The 24338-nt window shown below is 41.7% G+C and overlaps 1 protein-coding gene across 4 annotated transcripts in view; it reads right to left on the bottom strand.

Moving 5' to 3' along the window:
- ATP8A1 (ATPase phospholipid transporting 8A1) overlaps positions 1–24338 on the bottom strand; it is a 193836-nt gene that overhangs the window by 85303 nt on the left and 84195 nt on the right. For all 4 annotated transcript variants that reach the window (XM_081151451.1, XM_081151453.1, XM_081151450.1 and 1 more), the window contains 4 exons: positions 21285–21334; positions 16471–16540; positions 14215–14299; positions 11658–11797 (listed from right to left, as the gene is read on the bottom strand). In XM_081151451.1, the coding sequence (XP_081007577.1) occupies positions 11658–11797; positions 14215–14299; positions 16471–16540; positions 21285–21334 (345 nt within the window). The remainder of the gene's footprint in view (positions 1–11657; positions 11798–14214; positions 14300–16470; positions 16541–21284; positions 21335–24338) is intronic.

Here is a 24338-nt window from a genome sequence, read left to right on the forward strand (position 1 = left end):
ACATTGAAAACATATTTGAAAGAAGGAAAGCACCTGGTTTTGCACATGTAAAAAGAAAACATTTTTCAAACCAGGCAAAAATAGTACAAAGGACCAAGGAGGTTGGCCCAGCAATATATATGCTGACAGCAGTTACAAGGAAGGTTAACTTGAAGTGTGTTGGTTGCTGTAACAGGAATTTCTAAAGGGTAATGAAATATTTCTGAAAATTCAGCAAAACCGCGATGGGTTCACTTTGATGCCTAAGAAGGAAATTCTGTGTTCCAATGCCTGTTAATTTTCCCCTTTACCCCAAGCTCTCCGAGTGCAGCACTTACTAATTTTAGTGGAAGTCTCTCAAGCCTCCTTTCCTTTGGCCCTGGAGTCCCTTTATTGTGAGATTAGGATCTTGAGTGATAGGCTGTTCTGCCTCTGGAAATTAATATCTTTAGCTCCATAATGATTATTAGAAAAAAAGATGTGAACTTTGTGTGCTTTTCCTGATCATAACACAAGAGTGTTTAGGCCATAATCAATTTCATCCCAAACATGTATTACCTTACACAGATGGCCACTAATGGGCACTATGGGAATTACATATTCAGCAAGTGTTGAAACATGATAAAATTCCCATGGCATTTATGGAATTAAAAAAAACCCCAAACACTAATTTTACTTTCAAAATGTCACTCTGCCAAAAGTTATTAAAGTTTCAGGTTGATGACTCCTTGACATAATATAGATTTAGTTATCACTGAAAAATCATGAAATAATATTTATTCACCTAGTAAAGCCCTCAATAATCTTATTTTCTCTTTCACATGTTCATAATATATGCAGTTCTAAAAAAAGGCATGTAAATGTAAAATTGCTACCCTAGTGAGTATAAAAAGCCTCACACAGAGTACTTAAAAACTGTACAGTAAGATGTATTATGATAGATTTAGATAGTATGTTTTCCCCCAACATGTATATTTTGCTAAATAACAGAACCTCAAAATGACCTATTTCAATATTAGCAAAAATTTTGTTAGTACATTTTGTTTTTTAAAAAGTCTGTCATATATCCTAAATGAGGAAAAGTGTAGTAATTAAACTCTTATCAACTTAGGCTTCAGATTGCAACATGGACTATTTGGCAGAAGTCTCTTTAAAGACAAATGACGAAATAATACCAATAAGCAAAGTTTTACCACTGGAACAAATATGGATGAAATACTAGTAATATTTGGTAACCTTTTTCCCACCGTGAAATGAGATTGTAACTAGGAATATGAGAAAATACTTCCTTAACAGAGGAAATGTACCAGACACTAAGTGCTTCACATTTATTAATTCAGTTAATAGCTTCGGGAAGTATGAGTAAATTATCTAAGGTCAAATAGAGGTACAGGCGAGCTATGACGGTAAAAACAAAATCCCTAGAACCAATATAAGGCAGGGAAGGAGAAGTGAAAGTGAAATTAAATGAAAGTCAGAACTTTATTCAAATCATCAGGTTTTAAGATATGCCTCTGCTCTTCAGTCTTTAGTAACACTTTCTTGCAATGAATGGGTGTCAGCTACAGTCCTGAGCCACACCTGCCAGGTGTCCCTATTTCCCTGATTTCACCTGCAGGCCCAGAGTCACATTTGGGGACTGGCTCCATTCCAAACAAGCACACGTGACTGCATGCATTCACTCAAAAATACACACGCAGGTAGTGCCGGGCGAGATGGTGGGATACAAGGGTGAGTTCCTTCCTTCACAGCATTTGTATTTCAGACGCATCACTGGAGATTCTTTGGAGGCCCCCATCCCCCGGTTTTCTGATTGTATTCCCTCACTCCTTTGCCTTTTACGGGTATCTTTTCTCCTAGACCCTGCCTGTCTCCCTGTCATCAAGCCCACATCATTAGCCACAGGGCTAGGAATCTAGACTGGCAGTTTTCTGAATCACCTGATGGGCTTATTCCACACAGATCCCTGGGCTCTATACCCAGAATTTCTCCGTGAGTGGGTCTCAAGGCAGGCCTGGAGGTGTGCTATGGTGGCAATGCTGCTGGATTGAGGGCTGAACTACGAGAACTGCTCTCGAGAGCAAAATTGACAATTTTTTTTCTGTAAAGGGACAAATGGTAAATATTTTAGGGTTTGAAGGCCGGACTTTCTCTTCTGCAACTGCTCAATTCTGTCATTTAGCAGGAAAATAGCCAAAGACAATTTGTAAACCAATGGGCAGAGCTGTGTTCCAGTAAACTTTTTTAGCAAAGATAGGGAGTGGGTGGATTTGGCCCTTGAGGAATCTGCGGACCCCTGAGGCAGAATGCCCCAGAGGCAGGGGAGCCCATCTCTGCACCAGCTCCATCCAGACTGGGGCTGCTATGGATATTTCCTCGTCCAGGCCCTCGCCTTCCATCCTGGCCTCAGAGCTTCTGGTCCCAGTTCTCTTTCCTCTCCTGGCAATCCTAAACCTCAAAGCCTTCTAACTGTAATACAGGATTACAACCAGAGAGAAGCAGCGCTCCTCCCTAAATGCTCACATTACTGTATGGTACATACTATCTGCAAAGTAAACACAATTTTCTGTGCGTACAAAGAATAAACACAGGAAAGAGGTATGTTCTTAGTCTGGGTGGCTCAAAAACTCATCCAACATGAGCTAACACTTGACCTTCAGTCCTAAATGAAGAGTTAAGAGCCAAGCAATCAGGAGAGGTGAGGGAGGGAGAGGGAAGGAATCCCAAACAGAAGAAATCACACGTGCACAGACAGAGGTGTGCAAAAGCATGTTGTGTTTGAGAAGTTGCCATTCAGTCAATATGGAAACAATAAATGAAAGTGAGGTGTGGCGAGGATTTAAATAACACTGCTTTCACAGGGCTGTTCTGAGGATGGAACTGGATCAGCCGTTTCAAACTTTTTTGAGGAGTATGTCAGGAAAAGATGAGGCTGGAGAAGCTGGCAGGGAGGGGAGCCCGCGCGTTATGTTGAGGATCCCAAGGCAAAGGGCATCTAGGGAAGAATTTTAGAAGCGGAGGGACAGAGTCAGACGTAGGTTTCAGAGTTCACTGGTGGCCAGCAGGGGATGGATTAGGAAGAAGGGTGGCCACAAGACCAGGCCAGCGGCTGCTGAGACCATAACCATTACGCTCTTCAGCCTTAAGATGCAGTTACCCCGGTACAGGGATGTGCTGGCGGCCGTGGGATTCTCCGTGGTTTTACAATACTCCCCTCTGCTCTGCATCCACTGGGCATCATTCGCTCTGATGCTTTTTCCTCTCCACATCTTTTAGAACAACAATGGGTTTTAATTTAAAAGGGGAGACCCTCAAACCTCTTTCCTTCCAGGTTAATCTGGACGACAGCACAGGAAGACTAAGTGCGTTAAAGCGTTGGAGTGGCTCATGGGCCTGTCTCGGGAGAATGCAATGGATTAATTGTTTCAAGGCCAAGAAGTAGGTTTTCACTTGGTGCTTTGTGAACCACAGAAATCAGATCTGAACTCTCACACAGCCAAGGGTTTTCCAAATAAGGCCAGAATTCACACACCCAGCTGAAAAGAATCAGGACTTGAGAGGCGACTGGGTGTAGCCTGCGAAAACAACACATCCATCTTATCTGAGCTGAGAAGACAGCAATACCCAGTGTGGAAAGTCTACCGCGAAGCTTTCCTAGTAGGAAATCTATCAGGCCAGAAGGGAGAAGCATGTGATGAGGGTTCTAACGAAATCTTAAGTACTTTTAACAAAAGATTCTAGAGGCCAGTTGAGAGAAAATGGTGAAAAACATATTTCCACCTTCATTTGAAAGGACAAAAGTACATTACATCACACCGAGTACACAGAGGCTGCCTCGTTTACTAAGTGGATGTGTCCTAAATACGCCAGTGCATCCCCACCCAAGGGCCCACCTAGTGGTTACGCAACTACACATTTGGTCACGTTCTGTTTTCCATGTCTACTGTGCTTTACATACATACCTGCCTTCTTCTAAAGCCAGCGGGCAGAATAACATGAAATTAAGACAGAACTGGGATTTGAATCCCTACTCTACCAACCACTGGTATGTGTCCTTCAGCAAGTAACTTACCTAATAATTTCTCCATCAGCAAGTTAAGGCCAATAGCATGGATTTAAGAGGGTTGTTCTGAGGATGAAATTAGGTCAGTCATCTCAAAGCGTTTTTTTGGTATGTGTGTACACTATGTTAGGAAAAAATGTTGAGCACTTATTTATGACATCGCTCTATTTTTTGTATAACATTTGTTCTGTTAATATTAATAAATTATATACATTGCAAAATGCAAAAACAGAAATTATATAAAAGATGACATCAAACATAAGCAGAAACAGAAGTTCTAACATTTCCTTGCTCACCCCAATGGATCATCTTGTGTACCCGATTTTAGAGGCCCCTGAACTAAACAATCGGGGTAAAGAGCAAAGGACTTGGAGCTTAGTAAATGCTCAGAAAGTTGCAGGTCATATTAGTAGATGAGCTGACAGACTGCAAATGTTCTTAAGCAAACAGTAAAGTAGGAAACTACTGGAATTTGAAACCACCAAATCACCAGTACATCGTGCAAATTTTCATCTAGTATATTGCACTTTTTAGTACAAATGAAAGTGATATTTGCAGCTACTAAGAATAGAAGTGGTACTTTTATCTGAAATAAACATTCCATTCTAATACAGAAGTTACTGTGGACTTGGCAGTCACAAACGCTCAACAAAAGTCCTGTTTTCCATTAAGTTTTATATTTCTTTAGGAATCCTCTAAACCACTGGTTGCCACGTGTTGCACAGGGCGCTAAACTGTTGTATTTAGTCATACAGAGTGTAATGGTTGATCTATATTATGTCACATCAAGGCAGTCTTTAAAAAAAAAAAAAAAATCCCAGAAATGCCAACCATATTTTGGGGAGGAGTAAAGGAAATAATGTAAAAAAGATCACTACCTCATTGCCCAGCCACTGCGTTATCTCAGTGCCCGGGGCACTAAGCCCTGTCTGAATTATATTTCAGTGTGTAAGTATATTGCCTCTCTCCCACCACTACAATAAAGACAGGGATCTTTTCTATCCTTTCTCCTGCTGTGCTCCGGAGCCCAGAACAGAGCCTGCCACGTGCCGGGGCATGAATCTTTCTAACCATACGCTTCTCACGTTAATATATGGCATACCTTGAAAGACAGGGTTTTTAAGTGATTGAGTCTAAATTTCTACAGAATGCATTCTTCTAAATTATTAGCTCCTTTTCTAACATACCCCTAAATTAATCCTTAGTGACAACACATTGATACCAACATCATCAATGTGCAGAAAGAATGAACTGTATTAGCGACAGGGATCGGGCCTTCATGAAGCAGGCACCTCCTAAATGAACGTAGCTTCTGAATAAATCATTTAATTGAATCATTTATTTATTTGTCGAATATTTATTCAGTGATTAACAGAGGCTGGAGAGGCAGGCACTAGAGACGCAGAAGTGAGTGCCATAAAGACAGTCCCTGCCCTCATGAGCCTCAGCCTAGTGGAGGACATGCATTAACCACAAATGACAAAACGTGTGTAAAACACAATATCGCTATCTGGTTCAAAGGACCGCTAGATGATGCCAAAAACACAGCTTTCTGGTCACAGGCATGCTGCGGACATATTGCAGGTTAGGGTACAGACCACAACAATAAAGCGAATGTTCCAATACAACGAGTCACACGAATTTTTTGGTTCCCCAGTGCATATAAAAGTGATGTTTACACTATACTGTAGTCTATCAAGTGTGCAGCAGCATTATGTCCAAAAAGACAACATATATGCCTTAATCAAAAAATACTTTATTGTTAAAATATGCTAAACGTCATCTGAGCCTTTAGGGAGTAGTAATCTTTTTGCCAGTAGGGCTGTGCCTCGCTGTCGGGGCTGCTGACTATCAGGGTGGTGGTTACTGAAGGTTGGGGCGGCTGTGGCAAGTTCTTAAAACAAGACAACGAAGAAAGGCTGATGAATCGACTGACCTTTCCTCTCACTTGAACACTTAAGAGCCACTGTAGGGTTATTAATTGGCTTAATTTCAATATTGTGTCTCAGGGAACAGGGAGGCCAGAGGAGAGCGAGAGAGATGGGGAACAGCTGGCCGGCGGAACAGCCAGGACACACACATTTATCAATTAAATTCAGTTTTACATGAGCATGGTTCAAGGTGCCCCAAACAATTATAACAGTAACATCAAGGATAACTGATCACAGACCACCAGAACAAATATAGCAATAATGAAAAAGCCTGAAATACTGAGAATTACCAAAATGTGACACTGAGACACTAAGGGAACAAATGCTGCTGGAAAAATGGCACCAATAGACTTACTTGACACAGGGTTGCCAAAAACCTTCAATTTGTAAAAAACAGCAATATCTGTGAAGCACAATAAAGGGAAGTGCGATAAAATGAAGTAAGCCTGTACTCAAGCTCAGAAATGATCCTCTCTGGCCCTGGCTGGTGTGGCTCAGTTTGTTGGGCATTGCCCCATGAACCAAAAAGTTGCTGATTCGATTCCCAGTCAGGGCACGTGCTAGGGGGCTTGATCCCTGGTAGGGGGTGTGCAGGAGGCAGCGATCAATGTTTTTCTCTCTCTCCCCCTTCCTCTCTCAAAATCAATAAAAATATTTTTTTAAAAAAGAAATGATCCTCTTTGACAGATAATCTATTAAAATAACTTTAACAGAGAAAAATATTGGGTAAGTTTTCATTTTTTAAAAAATGTATTTTGCAATCCATGCCTCATAACAAAAGAAGGAAAGAACGATTTTATCACTAGGAAATACTGCTCCAAATGTTGCCCAATCTACAGGTATAATATCTCACTCTGTGTTCTGTAATGCTCAAGACAAATAATTTGCTTTCATAAACATGAGAAGTGATTAATTCGTAATCTATGCAATGCTAAAGATGTAATTGAATTTGTCTATCGAAGCAAATAAATATAACAAGAGTTCCAAAAACTGTATTTACCATGAAGGCATACCTTCATATTTCAACCAACGGTTTAGTTATAGTATCTTCCCTGATAAGATCACAGCCCTCTGTAACGTTAATTTTCAAAGGAACCCAGCAGCACAAGTATGAGGATGAGACCAAAAAAAAAAACACAAACAACTACGTGTCTTAGAAATATGTTGGAATAAATGTAAAGTGGCAGATCAAAGAAGGTGAGAAATTGCAGAGAAACCACCGGTATTGAAGCATAAAGCTTCATAATTATTCTGTTACTTATTTGATATTTTCCTAACCAAATACAAAGGAATGCCTATTTAATTGGAAAAAATCTGAGTTTAAAAAATATAGACCAACATGATAATAGCTTCATAATCTAAAATTACAAGTCCAGATACATTAATTATCTTTCAAAAGAAGGAGGCTGAAGAAGGAAAACAGGTCATGTGCGCCACTTGAAAGCATGAGGCAACTGCAAATCCTCTCGAGCCGTGACTGAGCGAGACAAGGAGGCGTCCTGTCCACACACCCACAGAGGGGCGATAATTCTCCTCGAATTGGGTCAGGACACCTCAAGTATCTGTCAGGACTCTAATAACCTGTTTTGAATGTTAAAGATCTTCTTGCTCCTGAATAATTTTGTCTTCCTAGTAATAAATGTCACCTCTTGGCCTATATTTAGTACAGAGAAAAGATGTTTCAGTAACATCTTGAAATAATCCATAGCATAATTATTTTTTAAATTCTGAAAAGTTTTCCATTGGAATGAGCCCAAACTGTACAACCTTGTAGCAGAGATATTTTATAGACGAATGTAAAAATCCTAAATCTTCTCATCTACCAGTGACCGTCAACAGGGAGCAGTATCTGGAGGACTCCACCCCCTCCTTCGGCGTGCTCGAGGGTGAAGGGTATGCATTCTAGTGCTTGGAAGTGACAAAGCACTGAACCAAGGACAAATGCCATTACCTTCTTGGATGTTCTTGGCCTATTAGTACATTTTTTTCAGCTACGCTAAAAGTTATAGCCCCCAAAGAATTAAGACTTTAGCTACATTTCAAAAACAGAATTACCTGTTTGAATGTACATTGAAGGGATAGCACAGGGAGCAGGGTTTAAAAGTACAATCTTAATCGTATTACAACATTCTCACTTATTTTGTTACATAAGAAAAGTATTCCTGTTTTCAGGAAAAGCTCTACAAATCTTTCAAGTTTTGAATGCCTTTATTATGACACTACTGTTAACAGGTCAATGGCGCTCTGCATTATTAATTCAAGTAGGTTCAGAAGCATCCCATATAGGACCGCAAGGAGCTTCTGATCTTTTCCTGAAAAGGGAGGGAAGATGTCCCTCGTGATGCTGAGAAGCACATTTTCTAAAAACTTCACACGTATATGGAATATTGTTTGGTTTTTAAACTGTGCTCAGTGGAGCCTGAGGGTTGTGCTCATGAACTATGATGAAGGCAAGGTGGAGATGGAAGGGAGGCAAGTTGGGCTTCTCTGCACCCCCTCTGGTCTTTAACCAGAGGAGCCTCACTTTCACCTGTTTTATACATATTATGATTCAGGTAGATTTTGTTTGGAAAACGGGTTGAGATAGAGAGAGAAGAGAGAAGAGAGAGGGGAGAGGAGAGAGGGGAGAGGGGAGAGAGAGCTTTGAAATTCACTCTCACAATTTAAAATTCACTATCTCGCCCGGCCGGGCGTGGCTCAGCGGTTGCGCATTGACCTGGGATCCAGGCGATCGGGGTTCGATTCCCGGTCAGGGCACATGCCCGGGTTGCGGGCTCGATCAATGACTCTCTCATCATTGATGTTTCTATCTCTCTCTCTCCCTCTCCTTTCCTCTCTCTGAAATCAATAAAGATATATTTAAAAAAAAAAATTCACTATCTCATTCTACATAAAAAGTAGATGCCAATCACATTTAAAAAGAATAATAATCAATGTATTGCAATGAAAAGAGCCAAGGAAGAAGCCACAGTGGGTGAACTGTAAGACTGACAGTTAAATTTAAAGCCAGGGTGATGCAGCAGGTCTGTGGTCTGACAGGCTGAAACCTGCCTCATTAGGGTGGCCTTCGCAGCAGTCACCGTAATCCTGCTGAACGCTAAGCCCAGGTTTTAACAAAGCTCAGAAACTCAGACAAATGAGGACATGATATCCCCCTGCTCTAGAGATACTAACATGATCAGGGTTGGAAAAAGCATTTTTCAGAAAGACAGCTCTCAGTTGCCTATTCTTTCTCATTTCAAAGGTGCCACCTTTCTGAAAGTTTCCTTTGGATTAAGTTTGTGAGTCACTCCTCTGGGTTCCTTGGATACCCTTAAGGAATCTGCTGAGACCATGACACTCAGAGGACCACACCAAGTGTTCCTTATTTGCTTGTGCATCCCTGATAACATCTATTAACCACCTAATCTGAATGAATGAATGAAACTATGGTTTCAGAGGTAGGGATGGATTCCCAAACCAGTCCTAATTTGAAACAAGCTGGTTGAACAAGGGAACTTTAACCTTTCTGGGTCTTAAGATTTTTTCAATAAAACTTAAAGACCATGGCTTATCATGAACTAAAGAGGAATTAGTTATAAGTTACCTTTTCCATTTATTTTAGGTAAGAGGCAGTTGTAAGGGAGGCTTCTGTATTTGTAAACTAAAAATACACGCAAGTTATGGATTCCCCCAGGCAACTGAAATTTCAATGTGACTCACCATCGCCATCTGCTGGTAAAAGGTTAAACATCTATTTCATTTAAAGATGGAAATCACAAGGCTTTTAACAGATCACACACACACACACACAAAATCACCACCAGCATTGCTTAACCTATTAAATCTAATCTATAAGTTCTAGGACATTCAGATTAAAAATGTGAGGAATATTAAACATTCAACTCCAGAATTTTCTATAGTATGCTTCACCTAGAAACAAAATTTAATATCTAAAATCCATTTTCAAATATTTTATTATCATTTACTATATATTCATTCTCTCTCGTTAGCATGGAGGAAAAGGCTGACTATATTATGTTCAGGTTGTGTAGATAGGAGACAGGAGCATTTCCAAGCTGGCTAAGTTTTTATATTTTTACTTCTCGAAGAGTAAGAAAAGAAAAAGATTAAAAATCAATACCATTAGTGCTTTAAGACATGTGACTTTGGTTGAAGAGACTGAAAGAGATTATGGTCATGGCCTCACAAATAAAATATTATTTTATTTCACCACATAATACCCCAAGACTTATCATATATATGTTAGGAAAAAAGAGAAATTCAATAAGTTGATTGATAATAAGCCTCCTGCTATGTGTGCACATCTAAAATTGGACGTGGGGGGTGTCAGGTTGGAAGGTACCATATATACTATCACACGTCTCTGAGAAATAAGCAGGATACAAAAATCAGGTCAAATATAAGGGAGATCTGAGAAACAAACCAGCTCCTAAGGTGGTCATTATTTATCGAGGAGACGGGAGGACAATATCTAGGGTCACAGACGGCAACTGTTTACAACAGAGAAAACCGCCTGCAGCTGGAGCATGACATTTCCTGGAGGGGGCGGCACATGGGGAGTGGAAGGGGGAAAAATGTTGGCTCTTAGGCACCTGAAAGCAAGTTCAAATAAACAGCAGCTAACAGGGAGCTCGATTCTCTGCAGCACAGGCCTGAGGGCAGCTGAAGGAATTTAGTCGGTAGGAAGTTATTTATGGAACTTTAAAGGTTAGAACGAAGATACCTGAGTGGCTAAGAGCAGGGACTCTGGAAGCCTAGTCAAATTACTGAACCTCTCTGTTGCCTTGACTTCTTTGGCTGTAAAACTGGGATAATTAATGGGACCTACCTCAAACGGGTGTTGTGAAGATTAAATAAGTGCCTGGCCGGGCGTGGCTCAGCAGCTGAGAATCGACTTAGGATCCAGGTGATCAGGGTTTGATTCCCGGTCAGGGCAAATGCCCGGGTTGCGGGCTAGCCGATCAATGACTGTCTCATCATTGATGTTTCTATCTCTCTCTCTCCCTCTCCTTTCCTCTCTCTGAGATCAATAAAGATATATTTAAAAAAAAATTAAATAAGTAAATAGATTCAAGAGCACCTGGTACAAAGTAAGTACTATGTAAAAACGTTTGTTCTCAAAGAAGCAGGATTTCTTGCTGTTTATACAGCATCAATCAGAGCGTATCCATCGCTCTTGGGATGAATAGCCTTGCTTTCTTGGAGAGTAAAATGAGGATTTGGGTTTTTTTTAGTTATGACAGAAATGATAGATGCAGAAAGGTGAACAATGACTGAAACATTCTTTACTATTAGCTACAAAATATTTATTCTATTATTTTGAATTACATATTATACGCCTTTATTAACTAGATGTACACATGCACTGTGACTTGTGTGCACAACCGTGTGTGTGGACTTGTGATGCAGAAGCAATGGAATAAATACACGGCCAAGGAGATCGCTAGATTAAACCATCTTTTAGTTTTAGCTCTGAAACTGTGACATAAGTAAAGATCTAAACCAAGTCATTCCAGAGACTTTTCAACAAAAACTTTAACTGGTATTAAGACTTGTCAATGCTTAGACCAAAGGAGATTCAACAGTAAGTGGTCAAGATATTTTGGTTTTTATTTTATTGGCCCCTCGAGTAAAGACTGGAAACCACACTTTCTATATGAGCAGAACAGTCTCCCACGTACCTTTTCGATTAACTCATAGCTCTCTTCGAGCTTGAGCGGCCGGTTCTGCACAGATGTGGACGCGCGCTGATAGACTGCTCGCCACTCCTGGAAGTCGCTCTCTGAAATCTCAGCCACAGCAAAGCACAAAGTTCTTAACCCTGAAAAAAGGTGCCATACACCCCCAACGCCAAATAAAATTTTAGTCAGAAGTCTGACACTTCTATTTTTATTTGACAAAGTCTCATTTAGGAAACACTGATTTAATTGCAACAATATGTTGAAGTCCGATTCAAGTATGACAAAAACCTTAGTGTAAAATGTATATTAATGTTTCCCTAGCCTTTAAAATCAGCTCCCTGCTTCCAATTCCCAGCTACTTCAATCCATCCTCCATGACCACAGTGACTTATTTGAAAACCTAGTTTTACCAGGTTAGGCCTCTGCTTGAAATCTTTCATTCGTTCCCTAGGATGAAGTCCAAACCCTAGAGTCTGGCTCATTCACCATGTATCCACTGCCTTCAACCTCATGCTCTGCCGTTCACTTGCTACACACCAGGGTCTTTGCACATGCTGGTCACTTTTTCTCCATCCCACCCTCTCCAAATCCCCTTCGCTGTCTGTCGCCCATCTACTTTAAGACTCAGTTCATAAAATCACCTCTTTAAAGTACCCTCCTCTCACCCAGACACGCCCCTCCCGGGGGGGGGGGGGGCAGAAAAACACAGCTATGGTGCGAATGACAATGTCTCACTGTTTTCTTGTGGATCTCCTATAATAGTTCAGAGCTCCTGGAAGGCAGGGACACTCCGCATCTGTAAGCCCAGGACTGAGCACAGTGGCTGGCTCATCACATTGGCTATGATCACAGATGCTTATAGAGGGAGGAAGAGAGAGAGACCCCAATGAGGTCTACGGGGAGAGCTGCCTTCCTGGGTGGCTCACCTTACTGGGATATAGGGTTGTATTTATTATTGCTCTTTACTACTGTAATTTGTAGCTAAAACGTCCTTAAAAAACTGGAGGGGAAGGGTACTGACTCTCCTGCCAAAAAACACACGCACACCAAAAACGTCAGAAACACCCTAGGGAAAACAATCGAAGCTGCTGTCTGAGGGGACCTGTTCCCAGTGCTCGGCGCCCTTCAATGTCATAACTTGCTTGGAGGGTACCTTCAGCCAGAAAAGTCAGTGGGTTGGAACAATGAAGAGGCAAAAAGCCCGTGAGCCGTGACAGATGCAGCTGACCAGGCTCCTGCAAGGACAAGGCCTCGCTCCGGTCCACCTGCCTCTCAGGATAACCCGGTGCTAGTGATCTCAGGCCAGGAAGCACAGAGACAGGACATCAAGTGCCGGGGGACGCTGCCTTCCAGGAGAGCAGTGGCTTGCCCACTGCCAGATCACTGGGACAACTTAAACCTCTGGGGCCATATGAGGACATGCTTTTCTCTTTTGGAAACTTGGCTGGGGACTTACTCTGGGGCAGCCGTGAAGTGCTGTTCAGCCCCAGGCCAGGATGAATGGGGTGGAGGGGGAGGCCGTGCCCCTCTGAACTGTCTAGGAGCTGGCACGTCTTCAGCATCACAACCAGGGAGGAGGGAGAGGCTCCCTGGTCAGGAGCCTGCGCCGTACGCGGCGTGAGTTGCACCTGCCGAGCCCTCTGGGGCTGCACCTTAAGGACTCTGAACTCTGTGGACACGAGTCTCTCCATGCTCTCGCATTTTTGGAGAATTGGGAGGAGGTTATTTATGTTCTTGCTTTTCAAAGCCTAGTGCTTTGAAACATTCCTATCTTTTCACAGTTTGGATTAAGAGGAAGAAGGATTTGCTCTGACATCAGGCTTGGTGCCACCGGCCCCAGTTCTAGCCCAAGAAAACAAGGGTGAGAAGTGAGATGGGGGTTGAGATACAGCTCTGGCCACTTCCGTTCGTTTAGAGTTAAGATTCTACAAATTCTTGCATAACTGACTCTGACGTTTAATGACTCCCTTCCTTTCATCTACCCAGAGATCGCCTCCCTGGACCATGCACTGTTTTGTAGTATGGATCGTGTACTTCAGTGGGACAGAGAAGCAGGGCTGGGTATGTTGACCACGGATTCTTAGGCCTCACACAGAGGCAGGCATGTGGCAGGGGCCTAAGAAAAAGTCTCTTGATTGAAACTAAATTGAACAACTATTTTAATAGTTAGATAAGTTTATTTATTTCTTCTGTTTTTTATTCGGATTAGAATACCCTATTCCTTCCTTCTTGTTTCTTTTCCTTCTGCATTGCTTGAGATACAAAGTCAAGTATTTGAACTGTAAATAGTATCCATTCTAAAAAAGTAGACAGATTTATAGGCCCTGTACCCCCTAAAACGAGGGGGTAAAGTCTTCTAAAATTTTAATAAATACAGGAAAGCAAAATAAAAATAATGGGTGGGAACAGCTTATAGTATAAGGTAAATAATCAACCTTAATGGCTATCTTGCTTTAGGAATCTCTAAGTAAAATAATAACAATGATCCTGCAGGATATCCATAGCCTACGCTTTTAAAAAAAAATTTAACCATGCTTTATTACAATATTACACTCACCTTCTGTTGCAAACTGCTCTAAATGTTTTAGGGTAATTTCTTTGTATTTTGAAGTCTCTGCCAGTCGATCATAAATTACAGTGTCCTGGAAAACAAACAGAAGGTATTAAGTATTCTGAGTTTAATAAAGTTGATTTTGGCAATGTTATTAGCAGCAAATCAGTATAAAAACAACCAATCACTGTTAGCGTTGGTTTAAAGCATAAAATATTTCCCCCAAATAACCTGTTTCCCTAATGACACCAACAAATAAGGCTTTAGTCCAAATAAATAAATCTATTTATTTATTCCTCTGAATAAATCCGTAGTTACGCCAGTGTTTAAAATCTCATATTCTATCAACATTTCACCTCCCACATGCTGCAGGATCTGCCCCCAGCTCTGAAGGTTGTACAGACCAGTGCAGTGCTCACCGGCCCTACAAAGAAGAATGGTCTAGCCCTCAAAAAGTCTGGGAAATGCACAGAGCTGGAGAGCTTACTCTGCTGCAGTACTTCTCAGAGTCTTTATGAAATGCTACTGTGGCCCTGGCCAGTGTAACTCAGTTGGTTGAGCACTGTCACATGCACTGAGAGGTCACCAGTTCAGTTCCTGGTTGGGGCACATGCTCAGGTTGCAGGTTCGATTCCCAGCAGGGAATGTGCAGGAGGCAGCCAACTGATGTTTCTTTCTCTCTCCCTCTCCCTTCCTCTCTCTCTAAAAAAGTCAATAAAAACATATTCAAAAAAAAAGCTACTGTGCACAGTGCATCTCTAAGGGGAGTATAGAGATGTGCTTGAACTCACATACTACTGAACCTTTTAGGGGTGAGGGCGTCTTGATGGGACTATACTGACAGAAGAACAAACTCTGAGAGACACAGGTCCAAATCCACTGAGAGGGCTGGTGGGTAGAGAAGGGAGACTCCTGGGCAAACACAGCATTGGCAGAGCTGAGTATTTCTGATAGTTTCACTTCAGCTTTCAGACTCAATTTACTTAGCCTGTGAAATCCAATCACTGGATTCTCTTTAAAGTGCCTTTCTGCTTTAACTCTACGCACCACTTAGGTTTCTCTGATTTTTGCCCCTTTACAAACTGCCTATTGTTCCTTCACTTATTCTTTGGCTTGAGTTGAACATTTTAAGAATTTTAGTATTTGGCCTTCATGGTTTTATTAGACCAGGAAAAAATAAATCATTTACCTGCAATTACTTTCTCAGTGGTAGTCCCCATTTTGGGGTCTCCAGTCTCAGGGCTGAGTTGGAAGCAGACTAATGGACGATGATTTAGGACCCCTGAGAGCAGCAGAACCCAGTGACCTCAGAACAGATGGGTATTCCCGGCCTCAATTACGCATTTCTTTTCATTTTTCAGTGGCAGAATGGGAAGGGGGCAAAGCAAAGGAAATGATAATTTCCCCTCATGGCTCCTTTCTGAGAATGAAAGGTATAACTTATGAACTCTATTTTTTTCCCCTAGAGGCTAATGAAATTTTCAATGAAGTTAAAATAGGCCATTTTAAAACTAAGAAAAATCTTTAAAAAAATTAAAATCAAGCAAATAAAAGTGATACTAAGGCCAGGGAGATGAAATTCTGCAATGCAGCCAAGCATTCAGATGGAAGAAACTGATGCTCAGAATAGGAGAATTTTCCACCTTCTTTACAGTGTTGAGGAAAGCAGGGGACAGAATGTGACTTTCTGCATGATTCGTACGGCATGTTTTTAAATGACAAATCACAACTAGCCATCCTTACAGAAACATATTACTATTTCTGCCAATCTAACCTGCCAATATTCTAAAGCCAACCAAGAGTTAAAAATTCTGTTATAACTTAAAACAATGTAAGGCAAATAGTGATCACCACATAAAGAAATTATAGCAGTAATTGTGATCCACCCCCCCGGCAATGGTCTTTAAAAAATTAAATTCAAACTGGTGTGGATCACTACATATCTAATACAATTTAAAAAATATTTTCTGTACTTAGGTGTCTTCTATCTTATTTATATAATATAAACCTCAAATATTATATATCAAAAATTAAGTTATATAAATAACCTAGGCCAAACTTTTTTAAAGCACTAAATTTACCCAGAAGGAATTCCACATTGCACCAGAAGAGGCCAAACACTATTACTATAAAACACCAACCAAAGTGGATGTCAGCAACCTCATGCTAAACATCTGTGTTACATTTCCATAGCAGAACGCTTAACATATACATTAGAAACCGCCATAAATCAAAACTGCAAAGACAAGAATAAAAACTTACGGCTCCTTTGCAGTAGAGTCGTAACTTCCCGGACGGGGTGCGAACAATCACTGACATTCTTTTCCTAGAGCTGAAAGAAAAGGTTTTCCATAATGTGTCACCGCACTGAGAATGTGCATCTATACATTTGTCATGCCTCACATATTTTAATACTCGCACTGAAAAAATAAATTTGCCCAAATTATGAGCCTTATCCTTCCATATATACAAACTATCCCCTGGGTGTACAGTCGGGTACCTTTGAAAGTTACTTTATGTTTTTCAAGGCACTAGGGTACCATCTGCTGCCCTAGAGGAACAATTTACAAAACAGCTCCCTAGAGACCTGCAGGAGTTAGTACCCACTAGGGCAGAGGAGAGTTCTGGTTCAACGTGTTCAGATTTTTAAAAAAACATTCAAGCTGGTATGTTTTAGGATGAATTGTATGCTACAACTGTTCATAAAAAGAGAAATGATGGTCACTTTTAAGAACATACCCAATCATATATAAAGGCAAACACTAGCACTTTAAAACTAACGTAAGCATTCGTAACTATTGATATTCGATAATTGCTAGCAAGCCACTGGCATCATGTAAAAAAAAACACCTAATAATATTACAAAGCTAAGCTAATGAGCACAAACATTTTAACATTTTATTGTTGATATAGTTTAATAAAAACTCTCAGTCAAACATACAACATCTTTCAGAGCATTAGCAAAGAGACAGCAAATAACAGCGGATAGAACACACTGGTACAGCGCTGCACGGGGTAGGTGGGCCTCATTTGGAACCGAGCGTGTAAAAGCATTCTCTCCAAAAACGAGGTGATAAAAGGACATCTCAAGTGTCTGTATCTGTCATAGCTTATAAAGTTCTGCTGCTAAAACACTGAGACGAGTCCCACATAAAGTAGCAGTCAGATGCAGTGTCATGGCCTACAGCCAGGAGTTTCTTCCAGAAGTATCTAGAAATACCTAGTTTTCCCTTCTCATCTATATCTCCACTATAGTCATGTACCACATAATGATGTTTATGCCAATGGCGGACCACATATATGACGGTGGTCCCCTAAGATGATAATGGAGCTGAAATATCCTATTGCCTGTTGAAGCCATTGTAATGTCATAGCTCAACACATCACTTAAGTGTCTGTGGCGATTCAGGTGCACTGCCAGGCGTGTTAAAGTACACAGCACATACAATTATGTGCGGTACATGATGCTTGATAATGATATTAGAAGGCTATGTTACTGGTTTGTGCATTTGCCATACTATAATTTTATAGTTAGTTTTAGAGTGTACTCTTTCTACTTAGTAAAAAAAAAGTTAGCTGTAAAACACAGGCTGTGTTACACCAGCAGCCTCATGCATCTCGTATTTATTGCATCTCTCGATCATTCAGTTTCTCTTGTGCTTGATTTAATCTCCTGTTGTTTGGCTCGTCATGGCCCCTAAGCATTTCCACGAAGATGAAATCTCCCACTGAGGCATTTTTAGAACATATCCCAATTGTTAAGTGACGAATGACTGTATTAGTACCTCTGATCTCCATCCCTGTTTCTTAGGAACACATCTGATTGGGCCCCTTGCTTTGTCATGACGTCTGTGTATTCTCTCTCAGCCCTTATGGTTTTCTATTTATTGAATTTATTGGGGTGACATTGGTTAATAAAATTATGTAGGTTTCAGGGGTACAGTTCTATAACACATCATCTGTATAGTGTATTGTGTGTTCACCACCCCAGACCAAGTCTCCTTCCGTCATCACTTATCCCCCTTCCCCTCTCCTACCTTTCCCCACCCCCTTTCCCTCTGGTAATCACTATACTATTGTCTCTCTATGAGGACTGTTTTTCCCTTTCCTGTTCTTTTTTCTTTTTTTTCTTAATCCCTTCACCTTTTCCCCCAGCTCCCCTACCTCCTCCCCTCTGTCAGTCTGTTCTCTGTGTCTATGAGGCTGGTTCTATTTTGTTACTTTATTTTGTTCATTAGATTCCACATATAAGTGAAATCCTGCGACACTTGTCTTCCTCTGACTGGCTTATTTCACTTAGCGTGCTGCTCCCAGGGCCACCCATGCTGTCCCCAAAGGGAAGACTTCCTTCTATCTCGGCCCTTCTTGGTTCACGCCTTTCTTAACCCAGCTTTGATGACGGAGCAAGAAGATGGGTTTGGGGCCATGGGAAGCCCCTCTGTGGTACATCAGAGAGAGTGGACGTTGCTGGGGAAAAGCACCCGGCCACCGCGCTTAGCAAACACGCGATGCCAGCGTCAGCCGCCCGCTCGCACTGCCCGCCACCGCTGCGCCTGCCGGCCGGCTCCGCACCGCGGCACCGCCTCCGCTCGTCTCCAGCGCCCGTCTCTCCAGGCCTTTGGATTTGGCGGCTCACCTGATGGACGCCTCAGGCAAAGAAATCCCCACTCTCTCTGCCATCGAAACCTACACACTCACCTACTGTGCAGCCTCCTCGCTGTCTCCTTTCTTGACACAAAGGAGACACTATTTCTTCTCCCTTTGCTTGCGCTGTGAGCCCTCCCTCACCCCGCTCCCTGGTGAGCGCACCCTGAGGTTACGGTGCTCTGCCCCCCGGGGCGCAGGCTTCTCACCATAGCTATCCACAGTCTAGTGTCCCCCCTGCAAAACTCCCCCACACAGCCCGCCCCGCTGAGCCACAGCCCCTTCCAGCAGCTGAGCTGTTAAAAACAACTGCCCCACACCGACCCACCCAGCGCCTGCACTCCCCCCTGCTGCGGACAGGCCCAGTCCAACACGCCCCTCAACCTTCCCCCACCCGACTCTGCCGCCGCCTCTCACAGGGTCACCACCATCTCCCCGAAATCACCCTCTTCTCTTGGCCCTGGGCCAGGACCCTCTGCTTCTCTAACCGCAGAGCAGCCTCTCTGCAGAGTCTTCTTTCCAATCAACCCTTAAAAGTTGGAGTTACTCATGGCTCAGTCCCCAGCCTTTCTTGTCTCCCTCACTGTGTCTGATATCCAGGAGACCCAATTCATCTTCATGGCTTTTGGTACCATTTACAGGCCCACAACTACAGAATTTATACATACATATATATATTGATTTCAGAGAGGAAGGGAGAGGGAGAGAGAGAAACATCAATGACGAGGGTCATTGATCGGCTGCCTCCTGCACGCCCCCTACTGGGGGGTGAGTCCATAACCCAGGCATGTGCCCTGACCGGGAATTGAACTTCGATCTCCTGGATCCTAGGTCAATGCTCAACACTGAGCCATGCCGGCCGAGCCAGAATTTCTATTTCATTCATAGGCTTCTCTTTTATGCTCCAGGCTATCATACCTAACTGCCTACCTCTGACACCTCCATTTGTATATCTCACAGGCATCTAGAACTCAACTCAAACATCTCGCCCTCCACATCTATCCTGCTCATGTACCTGCCATCTGTGTAAACAGTATCTCTATCTACTCAGCTATTCATGCCAGAGACTCTAACCCCTCCCTCCTTTCCCCTTCCACATCCAATCCATCCCAAAGGCCCCCTGACATCCCTCAAGGTACCTGGATTCTATCAACTTCACTTTATTTTCACTACCATCATCCGAGTCTAAACCACTAATGTCTTTCACAGAGTCTGTCCACCCCCATCACAGCATCCAGAAAAAGCTTCAACTCCCAACCTTGCTTTAGGTTTCTTCCTGGCTCTTATCATTTAGCACAGGGCTTATAAGTGTATGTCAATAAACAGACATATCCACATGCTAATTGATATGCTATTTGTAATATTTTATAGATATAATACAGGGAGGCTTAGGAAAAACAGTCACTCTGACATGAAAAAAAAGACATGGGGACACGCTTTGGGAATACTCTGTCACAGTTAGTTAATCATCTAAGTTCTTAGCATTTTCCCTTGAGCGTTTCAGCACATACAAGTAAAGACAGCACTGTTTACATAATAAATTAGACAGACTCCATACTTTCGATATTAACCACTGGCATGTGGTCATTCCCAACCAACACAGCACCCAAAGCTGGCAGAGAACACGAAATGCCCTTTCCAGGCAGTGCCCACGCTTGCCCGATGTAGGAGGGAGTTCAAGGAAGAAGGTGGGTGCCTATTTCCTCTGAACAGCAGCACTGCTTCCTGCCTGTGGCCTTAAAGAAACTCTTAAGTGTCCTGTGAATGGCGATGCAACATTTAAAGACCCTCCTTTCTGTAGCTGAAGACTATCTGCCCCAAGAATGCAGGTCAGCTGGGAAACTGCATAGTCACGTGGGAATAAAAAGCCGACAACTCAGAGACATCACCGATTATACCAGAAGGTGTTTATTATTTGACTCTAAGAAATGAAGTAAACAGAACAATCTCTTGCTTTCTGCTCTTTCCCACTAGATGGTAACTGATTTTATACCTAACAGAGTGATGGATATGTTTCCTGGAATCCCGAAGACAATTAGATATAATGAGCACATAATTAGAATAGTGGGTTAACTCTGATCCATCTTCACTCCACATAAATCTTGGTCCGTCTAAGTTTAACAATGTTCGCACATCATTAGCCACAAGACTCCTGGTCCTATACCCCATGACTGTGATGCAGACAGTCATGTTGAAAAATAGTTTTACACTATCTCCAGGAGTCCTATCTTGCAACATTCTGAAGGAAGCTGTTTCTGATTTATATACAGCTATGAAAATGTAAAACTGTACTGAAGATTTTAATTTAACATTTTGTCTAAATAAATTTAGCTAAATAAAATAAAGCATACTTTCTTACTTATTTAAAAGGGAAAAATAACAATAGATAGAAATTTATCTCATGCACACAGAACACAGAGCATATGTTTTACCTGGTGAACTCCAGGACATTGAGTAATTCATATCTCTCTTCTTGCCCCAGCTATGAAAAAAAGGAAGGCATGATTACATAAAGTTTGAAGTATCTTTGGCTGCTTGGGAATAAACCTTAGTCATGAAATTTTAATGTAAAAAAAAATGTCAACACCAACAAATCGTCCCTTTTGAAATATGTCATCTCTTACTGAACTTACTTTCAGGTTAAGATGGAAGACTGAACATTCACATTATTGACTGACTGACTTTTCGAGAGAGAGAGGAAGGAAGAGAGAGACAGAAAGAGAACATCAGTTTGTTGTTCCACTTATTTACGCATTCACCGGCTGCTTCTCGTATGTGCCCTGACTGGGGATTGAACCAGTAACACTGGGGTATTGGGACGACGCCTGAACCAGCTGAGGTACCTGGCCAGAACCTGAACATTCACATTTAACTGCCATCCTTCCCAAAGTCCCCACTAAAGAAACTTCTAATGGTAGGAAAATAAGAAAAAAGACAACAGCATCAAAAACTTGAAAAGAGATCAATGAGTAGTATCTTACTTAGTAGACACAGGAAGGTCAAATGCCACAGCAGCCACGGAAAAGCTGGGACCAACCTGATTCGTAAACTAATCCCACTCCACTACCCCACCGTGAAGCTCGTCTGACACCCCCACATGCTCAGAGGTGCCACATCAGCACTCCCGTTCCTCACTCGGAACCACGAGAATCCAAAGATTAATAACATCTAAGGAAAGCCCCTAACACGGAGCACGGATGCCCGGAACAAACAGGGAACGGCAGTCTGCAGGAAAGAGAATTCAAACACAACCCTGGGTGCTGGCCCATGGAGTCCTGGGGCCCCTGGGGGGCATGGGGGGAGGCTGTGAGCAGGTTCTGGATGCTTCTCCACTTGGTTTCAACACCAGGCTCAAGTGCTTGTCATATGCTTCACAGGTGGCACTTTCTGTTCTGTCATGGAAACTGCACTGCTGTGGCTTCCTGATGGCATAAAACTTGTTGCAGTGTTTTACCCCCTTGAAAATATTGCTGCGTTAGCCAGTTTATGCTTTTTAATGGGACTCGCAAAGGAAGTGCTAGAAGCGATAAGCTGGCTTGTGGGGAGACTGGCCTTACTATTCCACATATTGCATCTCTGGTCAAAGACCTGGTACAGCCTATCATGTACCATAGACAAGGGACGCAGTAAGCAAACGCTGTTCATTTCTCCTAAGTAGAAAGTGAGAGACTTTGGAAAAGAACATTGGAAAGTCAATGTTTAATTTTGGTGAAGCATGCCAACTGCAGTGAGAGTTTCACCATTTTATACTGTGGTAAAAACTATTGTTTAATTAAATTGTTACAACTGTAAATTTCTTTATTTTTATTTTTTGGGTAAATTTCTTTTTAAATAAAAACTTCAAAAAATTATCATTATTCCTCAGAGAAGTAACATAAGTAAGTATGACACAAAAATAGGATACTGTTAAAAAAGAAATATTGACAGGACAAAAAACTGGAAATCAAAAACATGATAGTAAAAATAAAATAAAAAATCAATAGAAGGGGAAGAAGACAAAGGTGAGGAAAACTTCCAAAAAGTAGAACAAAAAGGCAAAGACCTAAAAAGACGGAGAGAAAAGTTAAAAGGTCAGTCCAAGAATTCTAGAGAGAGCGCAGAGCAAAAAGAGGGAAGGAAAATGGAATCATTCCGGAACATTTTCCAGAACTGAAGGACAGCATATAAAATTTTGAAAAATGGTCCACCCAGTGATTGGGATAACGGGTTAAAGTACTTCACTAAAGCACACGATCATAACATTTCAAAACTCTTAGGACAGAGAAGATCCTACAGCCTTCAGAGGGGGTGTGGGGCAAGTCACAGAAGACGGGGCGCCCAGCGGACTCTGACTTCTCAGGTGCCCTGGGAGCCAGAAGACAGCGGGGCGGTCGAAATTCCTCAGGGAAATGACTTCCACCCTGGAATTCTATTTTCAGCCAGACTATCAGTTACTAAGCATAACAGGGGGATAAGTAATGTTTAGACTTCAAAGGACTAAGAAAGTAAATCAATCAATCAATCATTCCGCATCTATCTTTTCTCGAGAAGCCATTAAAGAAAGTATTCCCCCAAAACAAGAGAGTAAACCAAGAACAAGGAAGACATGGGATATGGGAAACAGAAGACCTAATGTAGGGTAAAGGTAAAGAAAGTCCCCAGGAAGACAGGGCAATGATTCCAGGGTGACAACTGTAAGACTGTGAACTGTCAACCAGGACACCTGAGAGCCCTGAGAGTCAGGAGCTGGGCTTGCTGAGGGCTGTCCTTTGCTTCTGTGGCAACTTTTTAACGTGATGAAACTCATAGGATATGTGTTCCATCGAAGTAAGGGAGTTCACTAGAAAAGAAGATTTGAGATACAGGAAATAGTCCTAAACAGGAGGAAATCTAAAGAAATTTCAAATGCCCTAGATGCAGGATTAGAACAAAACTGGCCCAGACCAAGGAGAAGGGAGGACTTTGAGAAGGATATCTGAAGAAAAGAATTGCTGACAGATTATCTGATAAAAGTATACTAAGAAGGCATGGAGACAATTAGTAATATGTAGAAGGAAAATTAAGCATTGAAAAATACAGAAATTTATCTTTAGGAAATAAAAGATATTTTCAGAAAATAATTTTATGTCAGGAAACATAAAATTAAAACAAGAAAATAATTACTGAATACAACATTTACCTATGAATATTGCCACAGGCATAATAATATAAACACTAAATAATGATTTTTTAATGAGATATAATTCATATACAATAAAGTACATATTCATTAAATGCATACACAGTTCACTGAAACTTGTATAGTTTGACAAAGGCATACTTGGTGCAACCCCCTCCCCATCAAGATACAGACTATTCTTATCACTCCATAAATTCCTTTGTGCCTTTTTCCAATCTCCTCCCTGACCCTGAGGCAACCACTGTTCTGAATTCTATCACCACAGATCACTAAGCCTGATTTTGAGCTGCATATAAATGACACTAAAGAGTACCACTCCTTTGTGCCT

Source organism: Miniopterus schreibersii (assembly GCF_964146895.1).
Source record: "Miniopterus schreibersii genome assembly, chromosome: 1".
In the NCBI taxonomy this organism is placed as follows: Eukaryota; Metazoa; Chordata; class Mammalia; order Chiroptera; family Miniopteridae; genus Miniopterus; species Miniopterus schreibersii.